The sequence below is a fragment of the Nomascus leucogenys genome, chromosome 24 (assembly GCF_006542625.1).
Source record: "Nomascus leucogenys isolate Asia chromosome 24, Asia_NLE_v1, whole genome shotgun sequence".
Lineage (NCBI taxonomy): Eukaryota > Metazoa > Chordata > Mammalia > Primates > Hylobatidae > Nomascus > Nomascus leucogenys.
Window position 1 is genome coordinate 27387451 of NC_044404.1, and position 26474 is coordinate 27413924.

The 26474-nt window shown below is 56.2% G+C and overlaps 1 protein-coding gene across 6 annotated transcripts in view; it reads right to left on the reverse strand.

The window, feature by feature from the left end:
• Positions 1-260: 260 nt before the first annotated feature.
• Positions 261-26474, reverse strand: part of AHDC1 (AT-hook DNA binding motif containing 1) — a 70579-nt gene continuing 44365 nt past the window's right edge. For 3 of the 6 annotated variants that reach the window (XM_030805362.1, XM_030805360.1, XM_030805358.1), the window contains exons 3-8: positions 24903-25080; positions 24503-24727; positions 18996-19107; positions 18814-18851; positions 13186-18114; positions 261-923 (exon numbers count right to left, since the gene is read on the reverse strand). In XM_030805362.1, the coding sequence (XP_030661222.1) occupies positions 13229-18040 (4812 nt within the window). In that variant the 5' untranslated portion in view covers positions 18041-18114; positions 18814-18851; positions 18996-19107; positions 24503-24727; positions 24903-25080 and the 3' untranslated portion in view covers positions 261-923; positions 13186-13228. Of the gene's footprint in view, positions 924-1468; positions 1625-13185; positions 18115-18813; positions 18852-18995; positions 19213-24502; positions 24728-24902; positions 25081-26474 lie in introns of those variants that run through there. The other 3 variants (XM_030805361.1, XM_030805363.1, XM_030805359.1) reach the window with 3 other exon arrangements.

A 26474-nucleotide genomic window follows, 5' to 3' on the forward strand; every position in this document is an offset into this window, starting at 1 on the left:
ATGCATGATCAAGGGCCAGGATGTCCTCAGCAGCAGAGTGGGGAGCTCAGAGGCAGGGGAGACCCAGGGCCTGGAGTGAAATGAGGGGGAACCCAGATGCAAGGGTGACCCAGATCTCAGGCAGAAGGGAGAACTCAGTGGCCAGGAACACATGTAGGTATTTCAACCCCTCTGGAGAACCAGTAGCTGGTGACAAAACCCAGCGGTGTCCCTTCCATTCCCTCCACCCTCACTCCCCCTTTCACAAGACACAAGACTGGTTTTTTTTTTTTTTTTTTTTTTTTTTTTGCTTTTTTTCATTTCTTTTTAATACAAACTTGGATCTTTGGGTGTGTCCTGCCAACAGAAAACAACAACAATAACAACAGAAGAGAAAACCCAAAAGAGTGAAAAATAAGAAAGAAAAAAAAAGCTCCCGCAAGAGGTTCTTCTCCCTCCCCCCTACCATGCGAATTTGCACACCACGGGACCACAGCAGGTTTACAGAATGCAATATACAATCCACGATTTATAATAAAACAGTATATACAATAAATAGGATATTGTTCATTTTTGTCAAACGACCTGTAGATAAATTTCTCAGTGCATACTTGCAGGGGCTCTGGACACCTTGGGGCCCCGCTCGCAACCTCTTGCACACGCTCGCTCTCTCGCTCTCTCTCTCTCTTTTTTTTTTTTGTCTTTTTCTAAAACTGTGTTTTGTTTTTAAGTTTTGTACATTTTTAAAAAGTATTTACAATTGCTGGTTTTGTGCAGAAAGGGCTCACCTTCGGCTTCTGCGTGGAGGAGATGGGCGGGAGGGGGTGGAGGGAGATGGGTCTGCAGGGGGTGTAGGGGGCAGGGTGGGAGGCAGAGGGGGGAGGCGCTCCTGCCAGAGGACGATGTGGACGCTGGGAGGGATCTTGGCGTTGGTTTTCTGAAAGCTGCAAAGAAACACAAGAGAAGAGGCAGGAGTGAGCGGCAGGCATCGACTGTGCTCTGAGATCAGGGAAGTGAAGAGGGAGACCCCCACCCAGCTCCTCCCAGGATTCGGCGGGGTGGAGGGGGGAAAGCTAACCATTGTTCTTTCTCACAAAAACTCAGACCTGCCTTCTCTGAGCCCAGTTTCCCCATCTGTAAAATATGCATGTCCAAGCCCCAAACCATGGGATGAAGCAGGTGCTGGGTGAGGAGCTGGGGTTCCAGGCAGTGGAATTTGTTAAGAGCTTGGGCTCTGGAATCAGACACAGCTGAGTTCAAATACCAGTGCCACTCTTTAATAGCGCTACGACGTGGGCATGTTGTTGAACTTCTGTGAGCCTCGGTTTACCCATCTGTAAAAAGAAGGTAACTGAACTACCCCATTGGTATGTTGGGAGGATTCAGCGGTATGGGACAGATGAAGCCTGGTCCTTAAGTGCATAATACATTATACTGATTATTATTCATTATTTTTTTTCTGGGGCAGTTGGGCTCTCCAAACCTGCCTCCTCATGTCATGATGAGTTTAGTAATTCCTCCAACTTAGGCTGTTCTGAGGAATGACATCATGGGGAGGGCAGGGCCTCAGCACACAGCACAGGTGTGAACAACTGCTTTTATTCCTTCTAAATCCAATCCTCTTCTTACCAATGCCATTCTGTTCCTTAGAGAGGTGAGGTGAGGAGGAAGTCTTCCTCAGTGAAAGAACAGAGAAACTGCTCAACACAAAGCCATCTGTGTGTGGCTTAGCCCTGCCTTCCTGAAGCTCAGACACTCCCAGGTTCCCAGTTCCTCCCATCACCAGACACTCAAGATTGGAAGCACCCCTTTTTCCCAGACGGTTCTCATTATGCTTGCGGGGCCCTGGGGATCTGACTTCCCTACCCAGACCCCCAGCTTGGCTAGACCCCCTGGATTCACAGCTCTGCTAGGGTGAGTGAGAAGGTCCCCTGAAGGGCAGGGCTCGGCTCGGGACTTCCTAAGAGCTCCAGTCATCAGCCTGGTCCTTTCAGACTTCTGTCCTCCCCTCAGAGCCCCGAGACACACATCTCCCACCCTCAGTGTGCGACCATCTCCATCTGAATTAAGGGGCGAGGTGAGGATGCTGAAACGGCCTCCTCAGGTTCCTTAGGGGCCCATCCGTCCTCCCCCACACCAGCAGGAATCAGGCGGCGGCAGAAAGCCTCTCCTCCCTTGTACTCTTGGCTTCCCTTTCTACCAGAGCCACATTGAAATTCTGCTCAGCCTCGGCTGCTGTCTGCTGGGCAGTCAGCCCCGGGGACGACTTTTGTCCTGAGGCTGGACTTGCCAGCACTCCCCCAAGGTCCAGGGGAACCAGGTGGGCTCCTGCAGGGGCAGGGCAGCACCTCATCCTGGTGGATCAGACCAGGTGGCAGGCAGAGGCATAGGAGAGGAGAAGAGCTGCATCTTTGTTAAGCTGTCAGGTCGCCTGCAGTTGCGGGAGGATGGAATACTAGCCGTAGGGGCAAGCGGTGCGCCTGGGAGGGTGACAGCTGTGCTGCAATGGGGTGATAGGTAGAAAAGCAGCTCTTGGGGCAGGGGCTGCTGCTGGGATGAATGCAAGCTCTCCACAGTCAGGCGGTAAACAGGCTGCAGAGACAAGAGGGGTGTCTACTAGGGAGCAGAACGATTTTATCTGGGGTAACTGCTTGAGCCAGAGGGCTGGGAGCATCTATCCAGAGGACTGCTCTATTGCGGTTGAAGAGCAGTTGCCAAGCTAAAGAACCTCTGCTGGGGTGTTGGGGTGACAAGGGAAGGGGACTTTAGGATGGGCTGCTCCAAACCACTGGCAAACTGATATTGTCCAACGCCAGCCTCCCCTGCTCCCTCCAAGGGCCCCGGGGCAGGCTGGGAGCCTCTGCACAAATCCCTGCACCCCCACCCCCACCCCTGGCCCTTAGCCACTGCCAGTGACCCTCTCTAAGCCAGGTCTCCATGGTGATCTCAGCCCAGCAGGCGGCTGCTGCCAGAGCCATTCCCGCGGTGCCTGCGGCCAGGCAGCAGGAGGCTTTCTCACCCTCTGCTAAGCCGCCCATCGCGTCTCACCTTCCTCCTCCCACTACCCTCCCCAGCTTTCAGGACTTGGCCAGCCAGAGACGTTGGCAGAATCTTCGGGATGGGAGGGAGCGGGGGAGGGGGGAAATCAAAGCCCAAAAGCCCCAGGGTTCTCATGGGGGTGGGGGAGAATGCTGTGGCTGCGTGGAACCCTGACCTCACCAGGTTCAGCTCTCCACAAAGCAGGACCAGACACCAACGTGCCAGGCAGCCCAGTGCTAGGCACTGGGGACAAAGCAGAGACCAAGACCCATCTGGTTCCTGTCCTTGAGAGGCTCACAGATAGAGGGGAAAGCAAAGCAGACCCCAAACCAGGTAATTACCATGCAGGGAGACTGCCACGGAAGGTCCTGGGGAGGCAGCTAACCTGGTCATGGCAGGAGAGACTGCGGCTCTTCAACTACCGCTGAACACTGCCCAGCACATGCTGGGGCGAGACGTACGCTGACTGAATGACAGAGCGGGGACTGACCTGAGTCTGGCCAGCATGTCAAGGTCCAGCTCCGGCCTTGCACACCTTCAGAACACCTCCTTAGACCACCCTGTTACCATAGCTACGATACCCTTGTCATCCCGACCTGGCTCCTCCAGGGCAGGAACCTGTATGTGGTACCGCTGCACACCCCGCGCTAGCATGCACCGGCCCCCGGCACACCAACCACCGTTCCACAGACTTCACCTTTTAGTGCCTCCGTGACACACAACTGCAGAGCCACATTCCTCTGGGTCCTCATGCTCCGGTGGTTTCACCATCTGAGGTGCCAGGGCATTAAGTGGTCTCTGCCTGTCAGGGGGGGACTGGCACTGGCAGCAGTGAGGGACAGCTGAGCAGAGATTCAAAGTGCTGCAGAGCACATATAAATCAGGTTGTCCAGAGGGGGCTGCTCTCCTCCAAAAAGGAATATATATTTGTGCTTTCATTTAAGTAAACAGCAAACATGTATTCATGCCCACTGGCTGCCAGGGCATGAGTTAAGGTCTAACCTCTACTCTCTACTCTCTTGAAAGGGTCCAACGTCAAACAAGGCAGTAGAGCAGAAGGCAAAAAGAGTGCATGAGGCTGGGCAGTGTGGCTAATGCCTGTAATCCCAGCACTTTGGGAGGCCGAGGTGGGTGGATCTCTTGAGGTCCGGAGTTCAAGACCAGTCTGGCCAACATGGTGAAACCACGTCTCTACAAAAAATACAAAAACTAGCCAGGTGTGGTGGCACACACCCTGTAATCCCAGTTACTCGGGAGGCCAAGGCACGAGAATTGCTTGAACCCAGGAAGCGGAGGTTGCAGTGAGCTGAGATTGTGCCACTCCACTCCAGCCTGGGTGACAGAGTAAGACTGTCTCAAAAAAAACAAACAAACAAACAAACAAAAAACGAAAAGAAAAAGTGCATTAGAATTTGAGAGACTGACTTCCTGTGTAACCCAGAGTAAGTCCCTTCTCTCTCTGGGCTTCAGTTTTTTGTTTTTTTTTTTGAGACAGGTTTTCACTCTATCACCCAGGCTAGAGTGCAGTGGCACAATCACGGCTCACTGCAACCTCCATCTTCCAGGCCTGTGCGATCCTCCCATCTCAGCCCCTTGGGTAGCTGGTACTACAGGCGCACATCACCACACCTGGCTAATTATTTTATTTTTTTGTAGAGACAAGGTTTCATCATGTTGCCCAGGCTAGACTCGACCTCCTGAACTCAAGCAAACCACCTGCCTTGGTCTCCCAAAGTGCTGGGATTACAGGTGTGAGTCACCACGGCGGCCTGAGTTTGTATTCTATAAAATAAGGGAGTTGAACAGGTGATGGGAGAGATCTTCCGGCACTGGGATGGTGCCCCAAAGACAAAGGGTCAGAGGCAAACCACAGAGGCCCAAAGCCTGATCCATCCCTGTAACATTTTTAGGCAGCTAGGCCTGTGAGTCACCTCCATGTGGACAGGATACTGCTTCCTGGGGGCTCAGCCCCCAACTGGTATGCAGAAGTACCGTTGGACCTGGAATTCAATGAATTATCAATGAGGCTCCAAATCAGGGATCGGGAAGCTGTGTTTGTGTCTCCTTCTACTCCAGAGAAGCTTTTTTTTCTTTTCTTTTTTTTGGAGACAGGGTCTCACTCACCGAGGCTGCAGTGTAGTGTCATGATCATGGGTCACCGCAGCCTCAAACTCCTGGGCTCAAGTGATCCTCCCACCTCAGCCTCCTGAGTAGCTGGGACTACATGTGCATGCTGCCACATCTGTCTAGTTTGCATTTTTGTAGAGATGGGGTCTTACTATGTTGCCCAGGCTGGTCTCAAACCCCTGGGCTCAAGCGATCCTCCCACCTCAGCACCCAAAGTGCTGGGATTGCAGGCGTGGTGAGCCACCATGCCAGGCCTGGAGAATTTTTTCTTTCTTTTTTTTTTGAGATGGAGTCTTGCTCTGTTGCCCAGGCTGGAGTACAGTGGCGCAATCTCGGCTCACTGCAACCTCTGCCTACTGGGTTCAAGCAATTTTCCTGCCTCAGCCTCCAGAGTAGCTGGGATTACAGGTGTGCGCCACCATGCCTGGCTAATTTTTGTATTTTTAGTAGAGACAGGGTTTCACCATGTTGGTCAGGCTGGTCTCGAACTCCTGACCTCGTGATCCACCCACCTCGGCCTCCCAAAGTGCTGGGATTACAGGCGTGAGCCACCGCGCCCGGCCTGAGAATTTTTTCAAATGTGAGTCCACTACTGACCAGAGGTGCTCCTTAAACTCTAGCTCTGCCAGCCATTCCCTCCTTAAGCTTCTTCCTCTGCCTCCCCAGCTGTGGGGCAGTAGGACCAAATGGGGTTCCCCAGCCTTGTGTGACCCTATATCTCTACCACCTCTCAGAGCCTCACATTCCTTACCTGTCCTGGGAGGAGGCTAGCCTCACCTCCTCCATCTCTCTCTCTCTCTCTCCCCCTCCACCCTCCGGCTGGAGATGCCATATGTAAAGACAGGCGGTCCTGACGGGTTTGTGTCGGACACGCAACTGAAGTGGAGGCTGAGGAAAGAGCAAGAACCACGGAACCAGGCGATCCCCAGGGGCCCTTCCTGGCTCTACCTTCTGTGCTTCAATGACCAGGTGGCTCTGAGTCCTCAGGTGAGGACCTTTCCCTCTCTGTAAACTGGAGGGATTGTGCTTGGAAAGGTCCACAGGCCCAGTGAGCTCTGAGAATTTGAACTGGTTTATTTACACACCCTGTCCCTGCCCTTCTGTTAGGAGCACTTCCTGATGACTGGGTGAAATTGTCCCATCCCGTTCCCCAGGGCTTAACCTTTCCTCTTAGAATTCTCCCTATTCTACATGCTTTTCTTCAACTCAAGTTTAAAAAAAACCCAAAAAAACCTGAAATGTCCCAGGCATGATGAGACACTGGGTGGGGGAGGGGAGGACGGTGCCCAGAGATGAGTAATCGCCCTAAAGGAGTTGATGGCGTGGCAAGGAGGGCATTCCCAGGAGGGGCTGTCACAGATGCAGAAAGGGTGAGAGATGAATTGGGCCTGAGAAGGACCCTGGAATGCTTCTTGGAGGAAGTGATGTCTGAGTGAAAGATAGGAACTGACAGGTGGGAGATGGGGTAGGAAAGGGCCACCCAGGCCAGGAACAGCAAAAGCACAGGGCACCTTTGGGAGCCAGCCCTCCCAGAGCTCCCTCCTGTTTCCACACATGCTCCTGGCTGTTAAGGGAGGGTGTGTGTGAGGAAGATGAAGGCTGAAAAAAAGGTTGGGTGCCAGGACGGAAGCCTGGAATACCTTGAATACCATGCTGGGAAGCCAGGCCTTGATTTTATAGGCAAGGAAGGAGGCTGGTGAGGGAAGGAAGCAATCAGAAGGTGTAGAGCAATGGAGTCACAGGAGCAGATGTGTTTTAATCAATTCATCCAATAAATATTTTAGGGACTCCCGACACTGTGCATCTAAAAATGCTTAAAAAAAAAACAAACCCAAGCACTTTGGTGGCCATAATGGGGAGAATGAACTGGGGGGGCTGGGGGTGGGGTGCGTGCCTGGAACAGGGAGGGAGTTGGGCCAGAAACCCAGGTGGCTGAGCTAGAGCCGAAGCCTCTGAAGTCCCAAATTTGTCAAGACCCATTTCCTGCCTCCAGGAATCTCCTGCTGCCTGCCCTGCTCACAGCGATTTTAGAGGGTGGTCCCTGATCCTTCTCATGGGAGTGTCCCAGGCCTTGTTCTAGAGAGTGACGCTCATGTGGAGGATTTCTTTTTTTTAATTTCATTTTTTTTGAGACGGAGTCTTGCTCTGTCGCCCAGGCTGAAGTACAGTGGTGCGATCGTGGTTCACTGCAAGCTCCGGCACCTGGGTTCAAGCGATTCTCCTGCCTCAGCCTCCCACGTAGCTGGGACTACAGGCACCCACCACCACAACTGGCTAACTTTTGTGTTTTAGTAGAGATGGGGTTTCACCATGTTGGCCAGGCTGGTCTTGAACTCCTGGCCTCAAGTGATCTGCCCGCCTCGGCCTCTGAAAGTGCTGGAATTACAGGCATCAGCCACTGTGCCCAGCCCGTGTGGAGTTTTTTTTTTTTTTTTTTTTTTTTTTTTTTGAGACAGAGTTTTTGCTCTTGTCACCCAGGCTGGAGTGCAGTGGCGCGATCTTGGCTCACTGCAACCTCCGCTTCCCGGGATCAAGCAGTTCTCCTGCCTCAGCTTCTCGAGTAGCTGGCACTACAGGCACCTGCCATCATGCCCGGCTAATTTTCGTATTTTTAGTAGAGACAGGGTTTCACCATGTTAGCCAGGCTGGTCTTGAACTCCCGACCTCAGGTGATCCTCCTCCCTCGGCCTCCCAAAGTGCTGGGATTACAGGCATGAGCCACCGCGCCTGGCAAGGAGGTTTTAAACAAACACCTGTAAAAGGCTGCAAGCCCTGTGGGGGCAGGGCACTGTGTGTCTTGCTCAGTGATACTGGCAGCACTGGATACAATGCCTGGCCCCAAGCAGGTCACTAGCTCATGTGTGTGAACACAGAATTCATCTACTTCCCCCAGCCTCCCAGCACAAACACAATGCACTATGGCAGCAAAGGTTATGCTGACGAAGATGGCACAACTGCCAGGGGAAAAATCATGACATATTACAGTCACAAGAAAATATTTTTCATATTTGCAGTGGGGGAGAGGATTGGTGTGCATAACTGTGATGACAGCGTTTCTAGCTGAGCCGGGTCATTTTGTCCTTGGGTCCTCCAGGGAGGACTCTGCCCAATTGCTAAAGCAAAGAACTAGGTGCTATCACAAAGCCTCCCCCAAGGCCCCAGATCCACACTAGAATACAAGCTCCTTCCTAGGAGGGGCACAGGCGAGGATGGGCCGGCTCTGTGGTCCTGCGTGAAGGTACAAGAGGCGAGGGTTGGAGGTGTGTGACTCAGACAGGCTGGTCAGAGGCCCTGGAGTTCAGCCTCTGCGGGGTATTTACCTACCCATCACCAGCCACTGACTACGTGCTCACTGTGTACCAGGGACCTGGCCAAGGGCTTCACGCGTAATCTCATTTAATTCTCACAAGAGGCGCAGAGAGCTGACGTGACTCATCAGGTGACATGACTCACCAGGTCACCTAGCTGGTAAGGGATGGAACTGGGTTGTGCATAGAGGCCTATCTGTGTCCACAGGCAGGCTCCCAGCCACCACCCTCCAGTTCCGTGGCCCTGCTCTGGGACGTGGGAAGATAAGAAAGAAGGAGGGTGAGTCGGGGTGGTCGTGGAGAGATTACATTTTCAGGAAATGAGGGCTCAGAACAAGGCCTGGCCTAAACATGGCTGCAGGAGTGGCAAGAGATAGGATCAGAGGGAGGATGGCCTCAGAGAGTGTGGGGAAGAACTTGTGCCCAGAAGAGTCAGGGCAAGACTGGCTGGGCCCTGACGTAAGGCCTCTTGCTCAGAGTCACAGGCAAGATCAAGTGACCTCTCGAGGTTTCAAGACACGAAGAGACAAAGCCCAGAGCAGCTGGGGCCTGGCCCAGGCCCGGGCATGCCTGCTGACCCCAGCTGAATGGTGGCCTTGGAAACTGCTTCCTGCTTCGGTCAGGCCCCAGCCGGCATAACCTTGGAGGACCTGTGACATTTCTCTTGGCCTCAGGTCAGGCCTGAGAGGGAGTAGGGAGGGGAGAGGGACTCGAGATTCCTGAACACCTTGGAGGGCCCTTCGTACCCTCCCACCTCTGTCCCCAGGGTCTGATAGGGTCGATCTTTAGCCTACAGGGCCCAATGTGGAGCCAGTCTGTCTGGCTCTACTTTCCGTTTAGAGGCCCACAGAAGATGTCTGCACAGGGCCAAGCCCCCTCCTTGCTTGACCTGTTCTGTTCCCCGTCCCATCAGCCACAGCTCTCACATCAGTCGGGCCCCACATTCCCCATTCTGTCTCCTCTGAGCTTTTATCCTCTAATCCACATTGGGATGTGACCTGCCTTTGCCCACAGCTCCCTCTGCCCAGAATGCCCTTCCCCTGGTCTCCATGTGTCCAAACCTTGCCCATTCTTGAAGGGTGAGCTCAGTGCAGCTTCTTCCACAGAACCTCAAAATCCATTTAAGATGTCAGACCCAGCAAGAGTTGTGGGGATTGGGCTGGGCGCGGTTGCTCACACTTGTAATCCCAGCACTTTGGGAGGCCGAGGCAGGTGGATCACAAGGTCAGGAGTTCGAGAACAGCCTGACCAATGTGGTGAAACCCCGTCTCTACTAAAAATACAAAAAAGCTACCTGGGTGCGGTGGCGCGCCCCTGTAAGCTACAGGAGGCTGAGGCAGGAGAATCGCTTGAACCCAGGAGGCAGAGGTTGCAGTGAGCCGAGTTCGTGCCACTGCATTCCAGCATGGGCGACACAGTGAGACTCCATCACAAAAAAAAAAAAAAAAAAAAAAAAAAGGTGCAGGGATTGTGCAATCCAACCTATACTTTTGCAGATGGGGAATCAGGTGTGGGGAGACGAGAGGCAGCCATATGGCAGAGCACCCAGGCTCAAGAGCGACAGTACTGGGTTCTAATCCTGGCTCCACTATTTGCTAATGGATCCCCTGGGCAAGGTTCAGAGGTGCACCCATTTCCTGAACTCTAACGTGGGATAGGGCGGGAGGCAGGGGGTTGTGGTGGGGAGACACACCCCACCTCACAGTCTGCTGTGAAGGGTCAGTGAGGCAGCGTTACATACGGGGCCCAGCACAAACGACCCTTTTCTCATCAAGGGGGCAGAGGGCTGACTTCTGACCACAACACCCAGCTGTCCAGCAGATCTTGTTTCTCACTGCCTCTGGGCACCGGCCACTCTCTGCCAGGTGTTTTCAGGTTCTTTGTGTACTTGCTTTAGTTTCCCGGGGTGGAGGCTGAACTGGAGGACAGGGGTCATGTCTGCTTTGTCTCCCCAGTACCCAGCACTGGATGGACACACAGGGGCTCAAGTTGGGTAACTAAGCTCCACTACTGCTTCTCCAGTGCCGGGCGCCCAAACTGCTCACTGCAGTTGGCGAATGAGCGTCCTTGTCCTCTCTGCTTAAGGCCTCTGTTGAGAGTGGCAACTCCCTCTATGAACGCTTTTTCCTTGCCACTCTCCTCCTCTGTATCTCCAACTCTTTCTCCTTCCCGTGGTGATTTTGGTCATCCCCTGGCACTGGGGGGTTGCCCTAGAGCCTGTGTGTCATCTTAGAGAGAGAGGGGGCAGCCCTTCTACCACCTTGGCCTGGACCATCGTCACTGCGTGTGTGGACTACTGCAGCTGGTCTCCCTGCTTCAACACTAGCCCTGCTCCACGGTGGCCTGGGGAATTCCGGCAGGGAACTCTTCAGTGGATCCCCATGTGTCTGGGAATGAAATTCAGACTCCTTCCAATGCCCCGCGTGATCTGGCCTCGCCTGCCTCATCCCCTCACTTAGCTTTACTGCGTTCCCACAGGCAGTTTCTCAAAGCTGAGCCCCTTCCTGCCTCCAGGCTTTCCACACTGCTGTTCCCTCTGCCCAGAATGTTCTTCCCACTCCCCGCCAGCTGTCCAGCCCCATCATTCCTCAGGCCTCAGCTTCAAGGTCCGGTCAGCATGCTGTGTGCACTCACAAGCTTCTAGCTCTCTCTTGCACAGTGCTTCCCATAGCTGGAATCATCACATGCTTAATGCCACTGCTTGCTGTCTTTCCCTTTAAATGGGAAGCCCCCTGAGGACCAGTACCTCATTTGTGGTGTTCACTGTGGTGCCCCCAATGCCTGGCTTCTAGTGGGTGCTGGACAGATGTCTCTAGAACAATGGAATGCATTGGTTTGAGGACAGCGCGGTTAACTCCCAGCCCTGAGCGGGGAGCAGGGCCAGAATGTGGGGCTGGATGGCATCCCAGTTCCTCCTGCGTTCAGGCCTCACTGGGTGGTTCCATTATGTATTTCACTGAGCTGTGACCTGCCCAAACACCCAGCCCCCACGCCTGTCCATTTTCCCACCCAGAGCCTGGGAGGAACAGTTTTTGGATTATTTCACATTTCTGGATTATCCATGAGACATCTCCCCTCCAGTGAGAAGGATCAAGAGTTTGACATTTTAAACCCTAAGCAGCTTCTCCCTGGCCTGCTTCAGATCTGAGGCTCTGCTGCTTGCAATGAGACGCATGGGGAATGGAAGGCCATTTTAATCTTCGCCTGGCTTCATTAGGAAGGAAAAGATGCTGCCAAAAAAAAAAAAAAAAAAAAAGTTCGCTTCATTGTCTCTGCCATGCAGAGCTGCGAGAGCCTAAGGGATTATCAAAATAAATTTCCTTGAAAAGATGGGGAAACTGAGGCCCAGAGAGGGGCAAAAGCTTGGTCAAGGGCATGTGGCAAGTTGGTGGCCAATCTGGGAATGGTCCCCTCCCAGAGGCCTCCTGACTCCTGCATGCTGCCCTTTGTCACCTTCAGGCACCAGGGGAGCTGGGGTCTGGCAGAGAGGGGGCAACAAGTTTCCACTGACGTGACTTCAGGACCCTGAGTCACCCTGGCCTTGAATGGCCTCCCAGAGCACGGATGGGACTTTCCAGGAGCCCAGCTACTCCTCCAGGAAGAGAAACTCCCAGGAAGCTCCAGTGGCAGCAGAGGTGAAGGGTGAGGGGCGCAGGCATGCCCCCAGCCTGCCCTACCACCAATTTTGTGACAGATCTGTTGTCCAAAAGTGGGGCCAGTGGCGGCTGTATGTCTGGAGCAGGCTGTTCTTCGAGAAGATGGCTCCTTCAACCTTGTTCCCTTTGATCATTTTGGGGGCATTTTCTGTCTTTTATTTTCCCTTTTTAAAACACCAAATCTTGAGAATACTAAAACTGACTCCAACTAATGAGGTCACAGTACCTGATAAAAACAGTATCAAAACATTTAACACTCTAACTGAACTCTCAGAAAAGCCTGGGGCTTCAGGAAAGGGACTGGCTTTTCTAGGGTCAAAATACCTTTGCCCGAAGATAGCCTCACTGGCTGCAGGTCTGCAGGGACAGTGGGACCCCAGCACCCCTTCTCCACTTCTGGGTCCCTACCCCACATGTTCCTGGCCACACCTAGCCTATCTCAGACCAAGGATGTTGGAAAATAGCCTTTGGGGGTACCTTGGGAGGCCAAGAGAGGACACTTTGGGCCATCCTGTGAAGCCCCTGCAGAGTGTGTGACCACGCCATACTGGCCACTCTTGGCCTGGCCCTCACCAGTCTGCCTCTTAGAATCAGTGAAGCTTCCAGGGAAATGGGGGTGTCAGCAGGGCTGGTCCTCTGGATAGGCCCTAGGTAGACGACCGTCCAACCTGCTTCTCCCTTCACCTGTCTCACAGAGGGCGATATAAATGCCCACCCTTATCAGCGTATTTCCTGGGAAATACTCACTTCCTGCCCAAGACATAACATGAACAAAGAATTGAAAGCCTAATGAACCAAACTACAGGGCCCCATCCAGTGTACAGTCCTCTGGCCATTTCAATTCACAAGACCCTCTGAACGTCCAAGCTCCCTGCTGAGTTCCCAGCCCAAGCACCCCATCTCCTCCTGAGACTGTCTGCAACGGCGAATCCTGAATCCCTACACCCTGCTCTCAGTCCCCAGCCTTGCCCTTAAATCTGCTTCCTGCACTCCATAACCTCTGTCCTGGCCTAAGCTCTGATGTCCTCCCCCCACCCCCAGGCCTCTGCCCACCACGCCCACATCCCCAGACTCACCCAGGAACAAAACCTCGCGGTCCAGTCGGCACTTCAGTTGGCACTACAGGGACGTGACGGTGAATGTGTCCTCGGGGTGAGGTTCCGCCATGGGCCCCAGGAAGCCGCTCTTGGGGCCCCCACCCAGGCCAGGATGCGCCTGGGGCATAAAGCCTGGGTACCTGTAGGCGGTGTCCTGCAGGGGCAGCAGCGAGTCCCTCGGCACGGGGGACAGGGTCAAGTCACTAAGGAGTGGGCAGCCATAGCCAGCAGCGGCTGCAGCAGGGCCACGGGGTGGGCCAGGGGGCCGGGCCATTTCCAGTGGCTCCTTGTCGGCCTTGGGCGTGGCTGGTGGGCTAGCCAGGTGAGGGGCACTGAGGCACGCGGCCTCCGTCCTGCCCAGGAAGTCAGCCAGCAGCCCTGTACCCACCTTGCCTTCATAGGGCGGGCTGCGGGCAGCTGAGCCTGGAGGGTACCAATATGCTGTGCCCTTGCAGCTGGGGGAATCGTAGTGGGGCTGGCCCAGCGGCAGGTCCCGGCAGCTCAGGTGGGCCTGGGCTGCAGCTGCGTGGCCCAGGCTGGCCCCCTGGAGCCCATGCTTGAGGGGCTCGCAGGCAGCCAGCTTTGTGGGCGGTGGCCGCAGCTCTTCCTTGAAGCCCAGTGTAGGCGAGCAGGTGGGCGAGTATGCCTTCTGCAGGCCGGCGTCAAACACCGTGGGCGGGTGGGCCAGCGGTGGGAAATGCTTGCCATCAAGCTCGGGAGCACCCAGGCTGGGTGAGTCGCAGTGGAAGCCTTGGCCAAAGGTGCCATCGGAAGGCGTGGACGGGTTCATGGAGTAGGGTCCTATGAAGTCACAGGGGTCTCGCTCTCCCACGCTGAAGGCCCTCGACTGTGAGGGCAGTGGTGACATGCTGCTGTCCCCGCTATAGTAGTCCAGGCCGAGGTCAGGACTGTCCTGGAACAGTGGGTTGACTGGCTGTGGTTTGGGGATGAACTTGGCTTTGGCCGCTGCACCACCCCGCTCCTTCTTGGCTGAGCAGGCCCCACCGCCCCGTCCACCTCGCGGCTGCCGGGGCCCGGTGCTCCGTTTGGATGGGTAGCCTGAGGCAGCGGCAGAGGCGGACGTTGGGAAGCCCAGATGTGGGGCCTCAAACAGGTCCACCTTCTTCCGCCGTCCACGGCCCGGCTTGGAGCTACTCTGAAAGAGGACACTCTGATTCCAGTTGTAGCCGGGGGCAGATGACGCCTCGTTCCAGTCCATCATCAGTTTCTCCAGGCTGGACAGGCTCGACTGGCCCTCACTACTTGAGGCCTCGCTGTTGGCACGCCGAAACCCCCCGCCACCGACCGGCTGATTGAACTGGGTGCTGTCGGAGGATGACTCGGAGAAGGTCTCCGACACAGCCGTCTGCTGCTTCACCTTCTGCGGTGTGTAGTTGGAGATGTCCAGGATCACGTTGGGCTCGCTGACGTGGCAGTCAAAACTGGGATTGTAGAGCTGACTAAAGGCCTCTGAGGCCCAGTCCAGGCCTCCATAGCCCTGCCGGAAAGGCCACTGAGAAGCCCCCGCAAACTGCCGACAGTTCTCGGGCGAGGGCTGGAAGGAGGAGGAGGAGGAGGAGGCGGCAGAGGCTGCAGAGGTGGCAGAGGCTGTGGTGCCCTTGGGCACCATGTAACCACCGGGCGAGACTGTGCTGGCCCGGCTGTCACAGCGCAGGGGCGTGGGGGCTGAACCAGAGAAGGGGGCCCCCTCAGAGCTGTTGAAGAAGGAGGCCTTGCTTGGTGGCAGGCAGGGGCCCCCGGTAGGCGGTGGGGCATAGCCGGCGCTGTGGGCGCTGCTGGGTGAAGCAGGCAGGCTGTTGCCGCTGCCATAGGCGAAGCTGCAGTCCTTGCTGTTAGCGCAGTCCTGGCCTGTAAAGGGCTTAGCTGGGGCGAATACGCTTTGTCCAGTCCCATAGCCGCCGTACTGGGGCAGGTAGGTGTTGGCAGGCGGGTGGGTGGTAGGTGAGCGGGCCACGGCTGAGGGCAGGGGAGCCAGCTTGGGGAAGGTCTCGGCCGCCCGGCAGTCTGAAGTGGCTGGAGTTAGCCCATAGCTCGCTGCCCGTCCTGGTGGGAAGGTCTGGCGTGCGGACAGGACAGGCTGGAAGGAGGGGTCCGTCCCAGTCCCGCCGCTGCCCACTGCCACTGGGCTGGCCTTGGCTCCCCGGCTAGGGAAGGTGGCCAGGCCCCGCTGGGCAGGCAGGGCGCTGGTGGGTGGCCCTGCATAGGTGCCTGATGCCTTCCGGGACTCTGGGCGAGAGGCTGAGAGGGCAAAGTCCAAGAGATCGGAGGAGTCATCCGAATCGAGCAGCGAGCGAAAGTAGCCGGTGAAGAGGTTTTGGCGCTCCTGGCTGAGCTCGGTCTGGCCTGAGGGTGCGCCCGTGCTGTAGTAGCTGCCACGGCCTGAGGCTCCACTCTCCAGCCCAGTGGAGGCAAAGGCCCGGGCCTCGGTCCCCTGAAACCCACAGTTTCGGCCAGCTTGCCCACCTGGGTGCCCATGGTGAGGGGCCCAGCCACCACCCTTATCCCCGGCCCACTCAGCACCTGCCTCCCCAAAGCCTGGGCCACTGGGCACCTGCTCTGGGAACAGAGTCCCATTCTTCCGGGACCGTCTCTTACGCTTTGGCTTCCCAGTCACAGCGTCTACCTCCCCCCGGCCCCGTTTGCGTGGGTGCCCCAACTCGGTAAGGCCAGGGCCCCCGACCCCAGCGGCTGCCACGGCCACCACCTTCTTTTTCTTGCCAATGCCCTCAAAGAAGTCACTGAAGGAGCATCGGGCTGACTTGGCCGCATGGCCCCCACCCCGGCCACCAAAACCGCCTGCTTTGCCCCCACGCCGCCGGAAGCCCTGCACACGATGCAGGAAGTGGGAAATGCTCTGGGTGTCGGGGGCCTGGTGCACTGACTCCGGCTCACTGGGTGTCCAGCAGCGGGGCGGTGAGCACCGTCCAGCACACTGGCTCTGGCGGTTCAGGAAGGCCAGCTTGGCCAGGACGTCTGAGTACTCGGCCTTGCTGTCGTTGGCGTCTGCTGCATAGGATGGCTGGGGAGATGCCAGCTTCTGCTTCCGCCGCCGTCGTTTCTTCACCTCTGGCATGGCCATGGTGGCTGCTGCCACGGTGGCTGCCTCAGCCGCCACCACAGCTGGCTCCTTGGGCTTGCCGGGACCCAGCAGCAGGTTCTTAGGAGGGCGGCCACGCTTACGCTTGAGAATAATGGGCATCTCACCGGGCGGGAAGACCACTACCACGTTCCGCCCATTGTTCTTCATCTTCAGCAGCGGGGTGGGCTCAGCCGACACGCGCAGGCCCAGCTCCTTGCCCTCCACGCTCAGGCTGCTGCTCAAGGAAGACACTTTGTATGTGGTCTTGTTCCGCCGCCCCAGCGATACGGGGATCTTGGCCATCTTCACCACCATGCGCCGCACGCCCCGGCACTTGCCTTTGCGGGTGGAGACCACTGGGGTCTGGGAAGATTCCGGCTTCAACTCTGGGACTGAGACCGGGCCTGGGCCTGGCAGGGCAGGGGGTGGAGGAGGCGGTGGTGGTGGGGGTTCGGCCAGGGCGGCCACCAGCCCCGTGGGCATAGGCAGGGGCAGTAGGCGGCCCTCGGGTCCGGCGTCTGCCTTGCGCCCCCGTCCGGCTTTCCGCCGGCGACACAGGATCTTTGGCCTATCAGTGCGCCGCAAGGCGTACTTGGGGTGACCCTCAGGCCCAGGGGGGCCGTGCGGTGAGCACAAGTCCAGGCGCAAGGGCTCGGCCAGTGGGCAGTGCCCCAGGGGCTGCTGGGGCTCCAGACGGCGACCTGGGACGTCAAGCAGCTTGGGCAGGGGGTCGAGTGCCTGGGGGTCAAGCAGCTGCGACTCCAAGGAGTCAGGCAGGGTGTCCAGGGCCTGGAGAGCCAGGCCCGGCAGCCCCAGAGGATCAGCAAGAGGTTGCAGGGGTGGCAGTTCCAGAGCTTCCCCGAGCGGCTCTAGTGCCTGCGGGTCCAGGAAGCGGGGCTGGGGGTCCAGGAGCTGAGGCTCTGGCTCAGGCGATGGTGGCTCGAGGGCCTGGGCCTCTAGCAGCTGGGCCTCTGGGCAAGTGAGGGAGGCCAGCTCACTAAGGATGTCGGCGTCAGCAAGTTCTGAGTAATCAGTGCTGTCTGGCTCAGGCTCTGGGGGCAGACCCGTGGCCGCAGCCGTGGCTCCGGGACTACGGCCTTGGCCGGGCTGGGGACTGTCCCTAGGCTCAGGCTCAGGCTCGTAGAGGGGGTGGCTGGGCCGCTCCGACTTGGCGTGTGGGGTGGCCCGCTCCTCAGGGCTACGGATGCTGTTGGCCAAACTGGGTGAGGAGAAGAAGCTGTACTGTAGGTCGCCGGGTGGCGGTGCAGGCGGGCGGCTCAGTCGGAGCCCACCACAGTCCAGGTGTACACCACTGTGCTGCAGGTCCTGGGAGAGGCGTGTCAGGTCCTTCATGATGTCAATCAGCTGCACCACTGGTCGCAGGTTCACCCGCCCGTTGTCCCAGCAGCGTCGGGAGCTGCTGCCGTCTCCGGCCGGTGTGGGGCAGCGGGCCTGTGAGACAGGACGGGCTGCCCGTGGGGGCAGCGGGTCGTCCCCCTTGGCAAGGACTGGTGGGCGCCGGGTGCTGGGGTCCCGGCGTGGGGGTGGGCGTGGGTTCTCGGAGAAGGCGTGGGTGGAGAAGGCCTTGTCGGGTGGGCTGGCAGGGGGCCGGGTGGGAAGCAGGGGCCGGGGGGTGGGGGGGCCGCCGGGGTAGTACTTGGGTTCCCGGAGGTAGTCAGGAGAGCTGCACACGGCACTGGAAGTCACCACCAGGCCCTGGGGCTTCACACGCATCCTGACCTTGTCCTCCGCAGGCCGCCGGGCGGGGCCGGGGCTGACATGAGGGTGCGAGAAGCCGGGACCAGGACCTGCCAGGCAGGAAGAGCAGGAGGTCCCTTACTGAACACCTACATCCTCATCAGCTTCCCATATCCTCAATGAGCTCCTGGACCCCTCCCTCCTGAGGTCTCATCTCCTTACCAAGCTCCCCTCCCCACCCCAAGCCCAATCCCGTTGCTGACTCCCAGCCTTTCTCAAACCACCATGTCTATAGCGAGCCCTCATGGGCCCAGTTTCACTCTTTTTTTTTTTTGGAAGACAGTCTCACTCTGTCGCCTAGGCTAGAGTGAAGCAGTGTGATCTCAGCTCACTGCAACCTCCGCCTCTTAGTGCGAGCGATTCTCAGGTGTCAGCCTCCCAAGTACCTGGGATTACAGGCATGCGCCACCACGCCCGGCTAACTTTTGTATTTTAGTAGAGATGGGGTTTCACCAAGTTGGCCAGGCTGGTCTCGAGCTCCTGACCTCAGATGATCCACCTGCCTCGGCCTCCCAAAGTACTGGGATTACAGGCATGAGCCACCATGCCTGGCCCAGTTTCACTTATTGACAGCTCATCCCGTTTGGGAATCTGGCTATGCACTCAGGAAGAACAGGACCCCTGCCTTTGAGAGGGAAGCACATCAGCAGGGCGATCAACCTTAAGGAGAAGGCCAGGAAGTTCTAACAAGGGCACGGCCTCCCTCCTTCTTACCCCCAAAGGGCTCTAGGAGAACCCCCACCACTCACCCTCGGCTCTGCCGCCTGGGCTGTCACACTGGAGATCTCTGTGGGCAACAAGACGGGCAACAGATCTGAATTCCCCAAATGGTCTGGTGGCCACAGCTCAACCCCTGCCCGCCGGCCCGGCCTCCTCCAGGTACCACCCCCGGTTCCCTCAGCGCTCTGTCCAGCGCAGACACCCGGCTGACCTGGAAGAGAGAGGGCCCCCGTGTCTGGGGGCTCTGCCAGTCGCTGGCTGTCAGCTGGGGGTGCTGTGGAGCAACTTCGGCCTGAGCCCAGGCCTCGGGGCGTGGACAGCGCCTGGAAAGGACCATCGCAGCTCAGGTTTAGTGAGCACCTACTGCGCGCCAGGTACTGGGCTGGAAGCTGTCCAGGCATCGTTTCATTTAATTCTTCATACCAATCCTGTGAGGTAGGGGCTATTAATAACCCCATTTTGCAGATGAAGAAATGGAGGCTCAGAGATGAAAGTAACATCATTCATTCATACACTCATTAGTTATAAAGTACCTACTTTGGACAAGGACTGGACAGACAGACACTGATCAGATCATTATAAATGACTTAATTACTAGGGGAATAAGAGCTGCAAAGAAAAAGTGAAGATGCCTGAGGTCAGAGCAATCACACTGGGAGTCAACAATAAAAGCCCATAGTTTGGGAACATTTTCTGTTGCCAAACACTGGGCCAAGCACTTGATATGGATTATCTCATCGAATTCCCCAGACAAACACGAGATCAATATGATTATCCTCCCCAGTCTTACAGAAACTATCTCCTGGAAGATGGTAAACACCGTAAAAGCAAGGATATCTGTCCTGTTCACCACTATATGGTATTTCCCAACACTCAGAACAGCGCATGGCCTACAGCAGCGTTTAAAAAGAACAGCTGTTTGGCCAGGCGCAGGGGCTCACACCTGTAATCCCAGCACTTTGGGAGGCTGAGGCAGGAGGATCGCTTGAGTCCAGGAGTTCGAGACCAGCCTGGGCAACACAGTGTGACCGCCGTCCCTACAAAAATTTAAAAATTAGCTGGGCACGGTGGTGCACACCTGTAGTCCCAGCTACTCAAGAGGCTGAGGTGGGAGGATCACTTGAGTCTGGGAGGTTGAGGCTGGCTGCTCTGAGCTATGATCGTGCCATTGTTCTCCAGCCTGGGCAGCAGAGTGAGATCCTTTCTCCAAAACATTAAATTTAAAAAGTTTGTTGAATGAATGAACACACACAAATGAGGTACGCAGAGTAATCGACCCTGCCTTTTCCCTTGAGGTTTTCTTCTTCTCCAGACCCAAGAAGGATGCTGAGGGAGGGACCTAAGAATGTGAAAAGGGACATTCTCTGATCCTTCTTCCACCTTCATCAGAAAAACTCTGCTGCTCCATCCTACCTCTGGCCTTGTCCTGGCCCCTGCTACATCCTCTCAGAGCCCTATGTATTTCACCTTCATAGTATTTATCACAACTATAATCAATTACTTGTGTGACTGGCTGTTTAGTGTGTCCCCCACAAGAGTGTGGGCTCTTCAGGAGCAGGGATCACGTCTGTCTTGTTTATCGCTGTATTGCCTGACCCTAGGGCCTGGGCTATGAATGCTACATAAATATTTACCGACTGACTCCCTGAGCTGGTCAGGGCAGAGCTGGGATTTAGATCCAAGCATGTCTGACTCCCAAAGCCTGAGGACTCAGGGCCATGGCTGATCCCAGGAGCTGGGATCTCAGGGAGCAGGGAGCTGAATGGACTCCAACACTGTGAGGGTCTTAAAGACTGACCTTGATCACTGCCTAATGTTTGGCTCTGACCTAGTACTGGATCCCTGGGACTTATGTGCCACAGACCCATGTAGATTCTACCCACCTACCAGTGCTGTCACCCCACAGGAAGACTGCAGAGCTGACTCGCGGACAGGATAAAGTAGAAAGAGACACTTCTCTGCTCCCCTTTGGGGGATGGCGATTTGCAATCTACAAAGCACCTACACATCTATGACCCACTGAATCCTCACAGCAGCCTGGGAGGCATGATTTATTATCCCCATGTTACAGGGGAAACTGGCTCAGAGTGGATGTGTAACTTGCCTGAAGTCACACAGCTGCTAAGTGGCAGGATTTCTAATTCTGCCTTAAGTCCAAAGCCTCCTTCCACTCCCAGCTCCTGTAACAATACTTCAGCCACTTCTGAAAATGCTCCTTCTAGCGCCGTGGTCTAATTTAAGGCTGGGAACGCCGGGCACGGTGGCTCACGCTTGTAATCCCAGCACTTTGGGAGGCCGAGGCGGGCGGATCGCGAGGTCAGGAGATCGAGACCACAGTGAAACCCCGTCTCTACTAAAAAAAAATACAAAAAATTAGCTGGGCGAGGTGGCGGGCGCCTGTAGTCCCAGCTACTCGGAGAGGCTGAGGCAGGAGAATGGCGTGAACCCGGGAGGCGGAGATTGCAGTGAGCCGAGATCGCGCCACTGCCCTCCAGCCTGGGTGACAGAGCGAGACTCCGTCTCAAAAAAAAAAAAAAAAAAAAAAAAAAATGGCTGGGAGGAACCTTAAAATTATCTAACCCATTGGCTTCCAAAGCCTGGGCCTGGGGGGGCTGTGTAACATTCCAGATACCCAGGCCCCAGTCCAGGGGAATGTGACTCATAGATGTGAAGGGACATCTGGGAATCTGTATGTTTAACCAGCTACCCCAGTGGGGACACTTTCTAGTGCCATCTCATGCCCCTCCCATTTTACAGATGAGGAAACTGAGACCTGAAGAGGGAAAGAGACTTTGTCCGAGGTCACAAAATGGCACAAGAAGGGGCCCTTTGGTTGCCCACCCAGGTGGAACATCCCTCTATCCACTGTTCCTTCTCTCTCTGCAGGTTCCAGGACTCAGCTTCTCCTCGTTGTCCCACCTACTGGTCCCACCTACTTTGCTCTCTCCCAGGCCTGGCTGTGGACCTGGCCCCTCCCAGGTCAGGATCTCTCTAGTCCCAGAACTTGGAGCACTGTTGCCCTCGCAGGGAGGACAGTGGGTGACACCCTCACAAACGAGAAAAGGGGCTCAGACTCTGGAACCTCCAAGTCCAATTTCCAACAGTGTGGTTGCACCGTGCCTCCTGGCACCCGCTTGGAGATGCCCACCAGAAGCCCCCTCCCTCCCTCCATTACTGAGGGTCAGGCTGGCCGAGCCTTCCCTGCTCTGGAGACCTCCCAGCTGGGGCCTGAGGGTGTGATCTTGGCAGAAGAGAAAAACCTCCTCTCCGGTGGTGGCTTCTGTTCAACCCACCCGTGAAGACCTCTGGGCACGTCCTCCTGCCAAGCCTCCTGAGGCTGGCCACTGCTCTCTTTTGCAGCCTCCAGGATCTGAGGGAAGCAGCTGGCTCCCCTCCTCACCACACCCCGGCGGCCATTCTCTTGGACCCCTCCCAAGGGTACCACCTAGCCCTGGTCTGTGGACAAAGTCAAAGGGGTACTTCTGTCTGCCTGTCTGCTGTTGGGTCAGTGTGTCTGAGCTTGCCCATAGGGACACCAGCTGGTTGGGAGGGGGCTGGGGGCTCCAACCTGCTGTGCACAGTGCCGGGAAGCGCCAGCCCACATCCTTGAGTCCCCAGCCCCACCCTCCCCGGCTGTGGCTGTGACCACCCCACCCCTTCCCCAGCCCTCCTTCCCCTCCCCCACCCACTGCCTCCCCAGGGGAGCCAGGCTGCCAGCCCCAGCTCTCACTTCCGGCCTCATGACCCTCTCTGCAGCTTGCACACTCCTCCTCCCCCACCATTTCCCTCCCAGCCTGGTTTGAAGGCCCTGGGATGTCCTCAAATGGAAAACACTGCATCAAAGGGGCCATTACTGCTGCTCTGAGACCTTCCCATCATCTCCCTTTTCCTCCAGGAGCCTTATCTCTCAGGATCTGCCCCTCAGGGACTAGTCATCACCTCTCTCCACCCCTACCTGCCCACACAGTAACACCTGAAGATCTTTCAACCTGATCTCAGGCACAATATCATAACACAAATAACAATGATGGCAATAATAATGGCAGCTGTCACTCATTTGGCATCATTTAAATAGAGGCACAGAGAGGTTAAGTTATGCCCTTAAGGACAAACAGCCATCTCATTCAATTAAGCTGGTGTCTGAATTTAGGTTGAGCTTCTGTAAATCAAACTTCTTTGGTGTCCAGAGATTCAGCCCCCTCCCTTGTAGCCTCCTACAACGGTCCTAGTCCCAACCATCAGTTCTAATTTTTGACTTCTAATCTATCCTCCTCTCAGCTTCTAGTCACCACCTCCCACCAACAGCCATCCAACTAGATGCACTACTCTCCCTCGCCACTAGGTGTCCCCTTGGAGCCACTGATGCCCCCAAGGGGAGCTGGCCCTGCCCCGCCTCCTGGGGCCATCAGGGCCCCCCACAGCACAGCACTGCACACCCCACCCCACCCTACCCCCAGCCACACAGAGCTCCTTTGTGCAACCCTCACCCACCCCCTTCCTCCCTGGAGCGGGGCACCTGGCAAGCAGGTCTGCCCCAGAACCGCCCCCTGCCAGCCCCCTGCCCTGGGTGCCAGGTGTGCGGGCACCACCGCCAGCTCTGGCTGGACCCGAGGGTCACCCTGCTGGCGGCCCTCCCTTCCTCCCTCCGAGGTCACCCAGGGACTAAGCTTCCCGCCCTGCTCCGCCCCCCTCCCCTCCTGCCCTTGGCCCTTCCAGACTCCCGTCCTTGTCTTTCCTTCTGTCTCCCGGAGGACTCCCCTCCTCCAGCCCCACTAGGCCCTCCCTGCAGCCTCTCACCCCCGCCCACCTCCTTCCCCAGAGAGCTCCTTGTTCCACCCCCCCTCCCCGCCCAGGTCTGAAGAACTCCTCCTCCTGGAAAGTTGCTGCTGGAAAGGAAGTGACTTCAGCGATTTGGCCACAAGGCTGGGCACTGCTGAGCCCAGCTCAGCTCAAGGCTTGCCCAACCCACCTCCAAAGCACAAATGGAGCCACATGTGCACATCACTCCCACTGTGCACCCAGAACCCTGAGCACACACTTAGCCAGTGTACACAGATCCCCGTGTGCGCACACCATACCATCACAGTGTATTCAGATCTTGTCTATACACACATCTCTCCAGTGTACACTAGCACCCTTGCACACATGCCATCCGGTGTGGCACACACGGTATCCCCACGCCTGCCCAGTACACACCTGGAATCCTGCATATTCATACTTCCATGTACCACATACACAGCCCTCGAACACTCCCCAGCCCAGTCCACTTATACAACTCTTGTATATTACCCCATGTGCGTGGAAGGACAGAGCCCTCCACACACACCTGCTTGCACACAAGCTTGAGTGCCCTGTACATTTACATTCGCATACACACAGCCTCGCATCCTCCCACAGCTGTACCTCCCCACCCTTACAGTCCCAGGAGACTCCACCCCCAGACCTCAGGCCCCAGGAATGCTCCTTTGGAAGTTGGGTGGGGTCCCCAGGCAGGCTCAGCTCTAGGGAGCTTCCTGGAGCCGCAGGCTTCATGTGTCAGTTCAGGGAGTTGCCTCTGCAGGGCAGGGCGGCTTCACCTGGCTCTGCAGTTCCTGAGCCTGGGTGGGCTAACCTGGGCCAGGAGGAGGGAGGTGGGTCCTGCCACTGCCCCCGCCCCCTCCCTGTCCTGCAAGGGCACCTTAGCATACCTGGGCTACCCAGGCCCTCCCAGCACCTCACCTTGGCCTCCCAGTTCTCTGCTTCCACAGACTCCGGTAGAGAGGTGTCCTGGGGGGTCAGCAGCTGCACACATCAGGCACTCTGGTTTCCACCTCTGCCCTGAGTCCTGGTCATTGTCACAACCCCTTTCTCCTCCCAGTTCTCTCAGGTCATCAAGGCGCAGGGAAGAGTCCTCAGGCTAGGAGGTAGGACTCACTGTATATCCATGAGCCTCAGTTCCCCTTTCTGGATAATGGGGAGTTTGAGTAAATGTTGGGTTAATATGTTTTGATTCTGTAAAGAAGCTCTTTTTGACCTAAGCTGGGAGGGGATCCCTGTTGGGACTGGGAGGCAAGTTCCCCTGATCCCCACTTCCTGGGGGTGGCCCAGGCCCAAGCCTGACTTCCCTGCACACTGTTACCTGAGCAGGCTGCGCAGATAGGCCGGGCTCAGCAGGAAAGGCCTGTCTTCATCAGCATCTCCAGGGTGGTCTCTGCAACGGCCTGAGCGTCGCCCCGCACTCGGGGCCCTCTGCACACGCTCAGCTGGGTGGGCTCTGGGGTCCAGGCCGATGGGTTGACAATCAGGCAAGCTCCCATCTGTGGAAGCAAACACAGCACCACAGAGCTAAGCATGGACACAGCGTAAGCCAGCCAGACAGCAGGGTGCAGAGGGACACTGGGCCAGGAAGCTCTCCTACATGGAGTCCCATCCACCTCCAACCTCATCGCATTATCCCACCAGGGAACTGTGAGACTCTTTTTTTTTTCTTTAAAAAAAAAAAAAAGAGAGAGACAGGGCCTCATCTCATTTTGTGGCCCAGGTTGGAGTGCAGTGGCATGATCATAGCTCACTGCCACCTTGAATTCCTAGAATCAAGTGATCCTCCCACCTCAGCCTCCCGAGTAGCTGCGGCTACAGGTGTGCACCACCATGCCTGGCTATTTTTTTTTTTTTTTTTTAATTTTTTTGTAGGGACAGGGTCTCACCATCTTGCCCAGGCTGGTCTCGAACTCCTGGGCTCAAGCAATCCTCCAGCCTCAGCCTCCCAAAGTGCTGGGATTGCAGGTGTGAGCCACTGCGCCAGCCAAACCTGTTTCTTGAAACCCCAGGCTCCTACTGAGAAGCAATGTTTTTGCACATCTATGTACACACATGCATATACACACACATATACCATAGTGGAAGGAACCTGGCCTCTGGGAGTCAGGCAGTCCTCGGCTCAACCTTCATAACTGTGTGACTCTGGGCAAGTCAGTTAATTTTTCTGGCTCTCAGTTTTCTCATCTATAAAATGGGAAAAGTGTGATCTTATGAATGGGGAGGAACATCTGGGGAAACTATAATGCATAGCGGTTATCGATAATGCGGGTGTGAGAGGTGCTGTTCAGAGTGATGGTGGATGCGAATTTCCACAAGGGTGTATATGCAGCTGGCGTTTACCCATCTCCATCAGTAACTAGTTATGTCTCTTGTTTTCTTTAATAACCACGGCCCTCCTCACCACCCCCCTGCTTCCTGCCCATTTGTCTGCCTCCTTGAGGTCTGTACTGGAACCCAGAGGGGGTCTGGGAACCAGGCCTCACGGACTGCTTACAGGTTCTGGTTGCCTGGGAGTTTGTATGTGTGTGATCGAGATTCTGCCTGTGCAAATGCATATCTGTCAAGGCTCAGCTGTCTGGGTAAATATACCTGTATGTGGGTTCCTGGGTCTATTTAGCCTATCCGTGTGCTTCCCTGTATTTCTGTATGTCCGTGTGGGTACAAGTGGGCTTAAGCGTGTCCATGTGTGGGATCACGTGTTTGCTCAGTTGTGGCTGCTGTGGTCAGCTGTGTGTGTGTGTATGTGTGATGCCAGGTTAAGTGTGTGCCTGGATTTGGTGTCTTCAGTCATACATGTGGGTATGTGCATTTTTCACATTTCTTTCTATTTGTTTGTGTGTGTGTGTGTGTGTGTCTAGCTAAGCCTGTTTGTATGTGTGTGAGGACACAG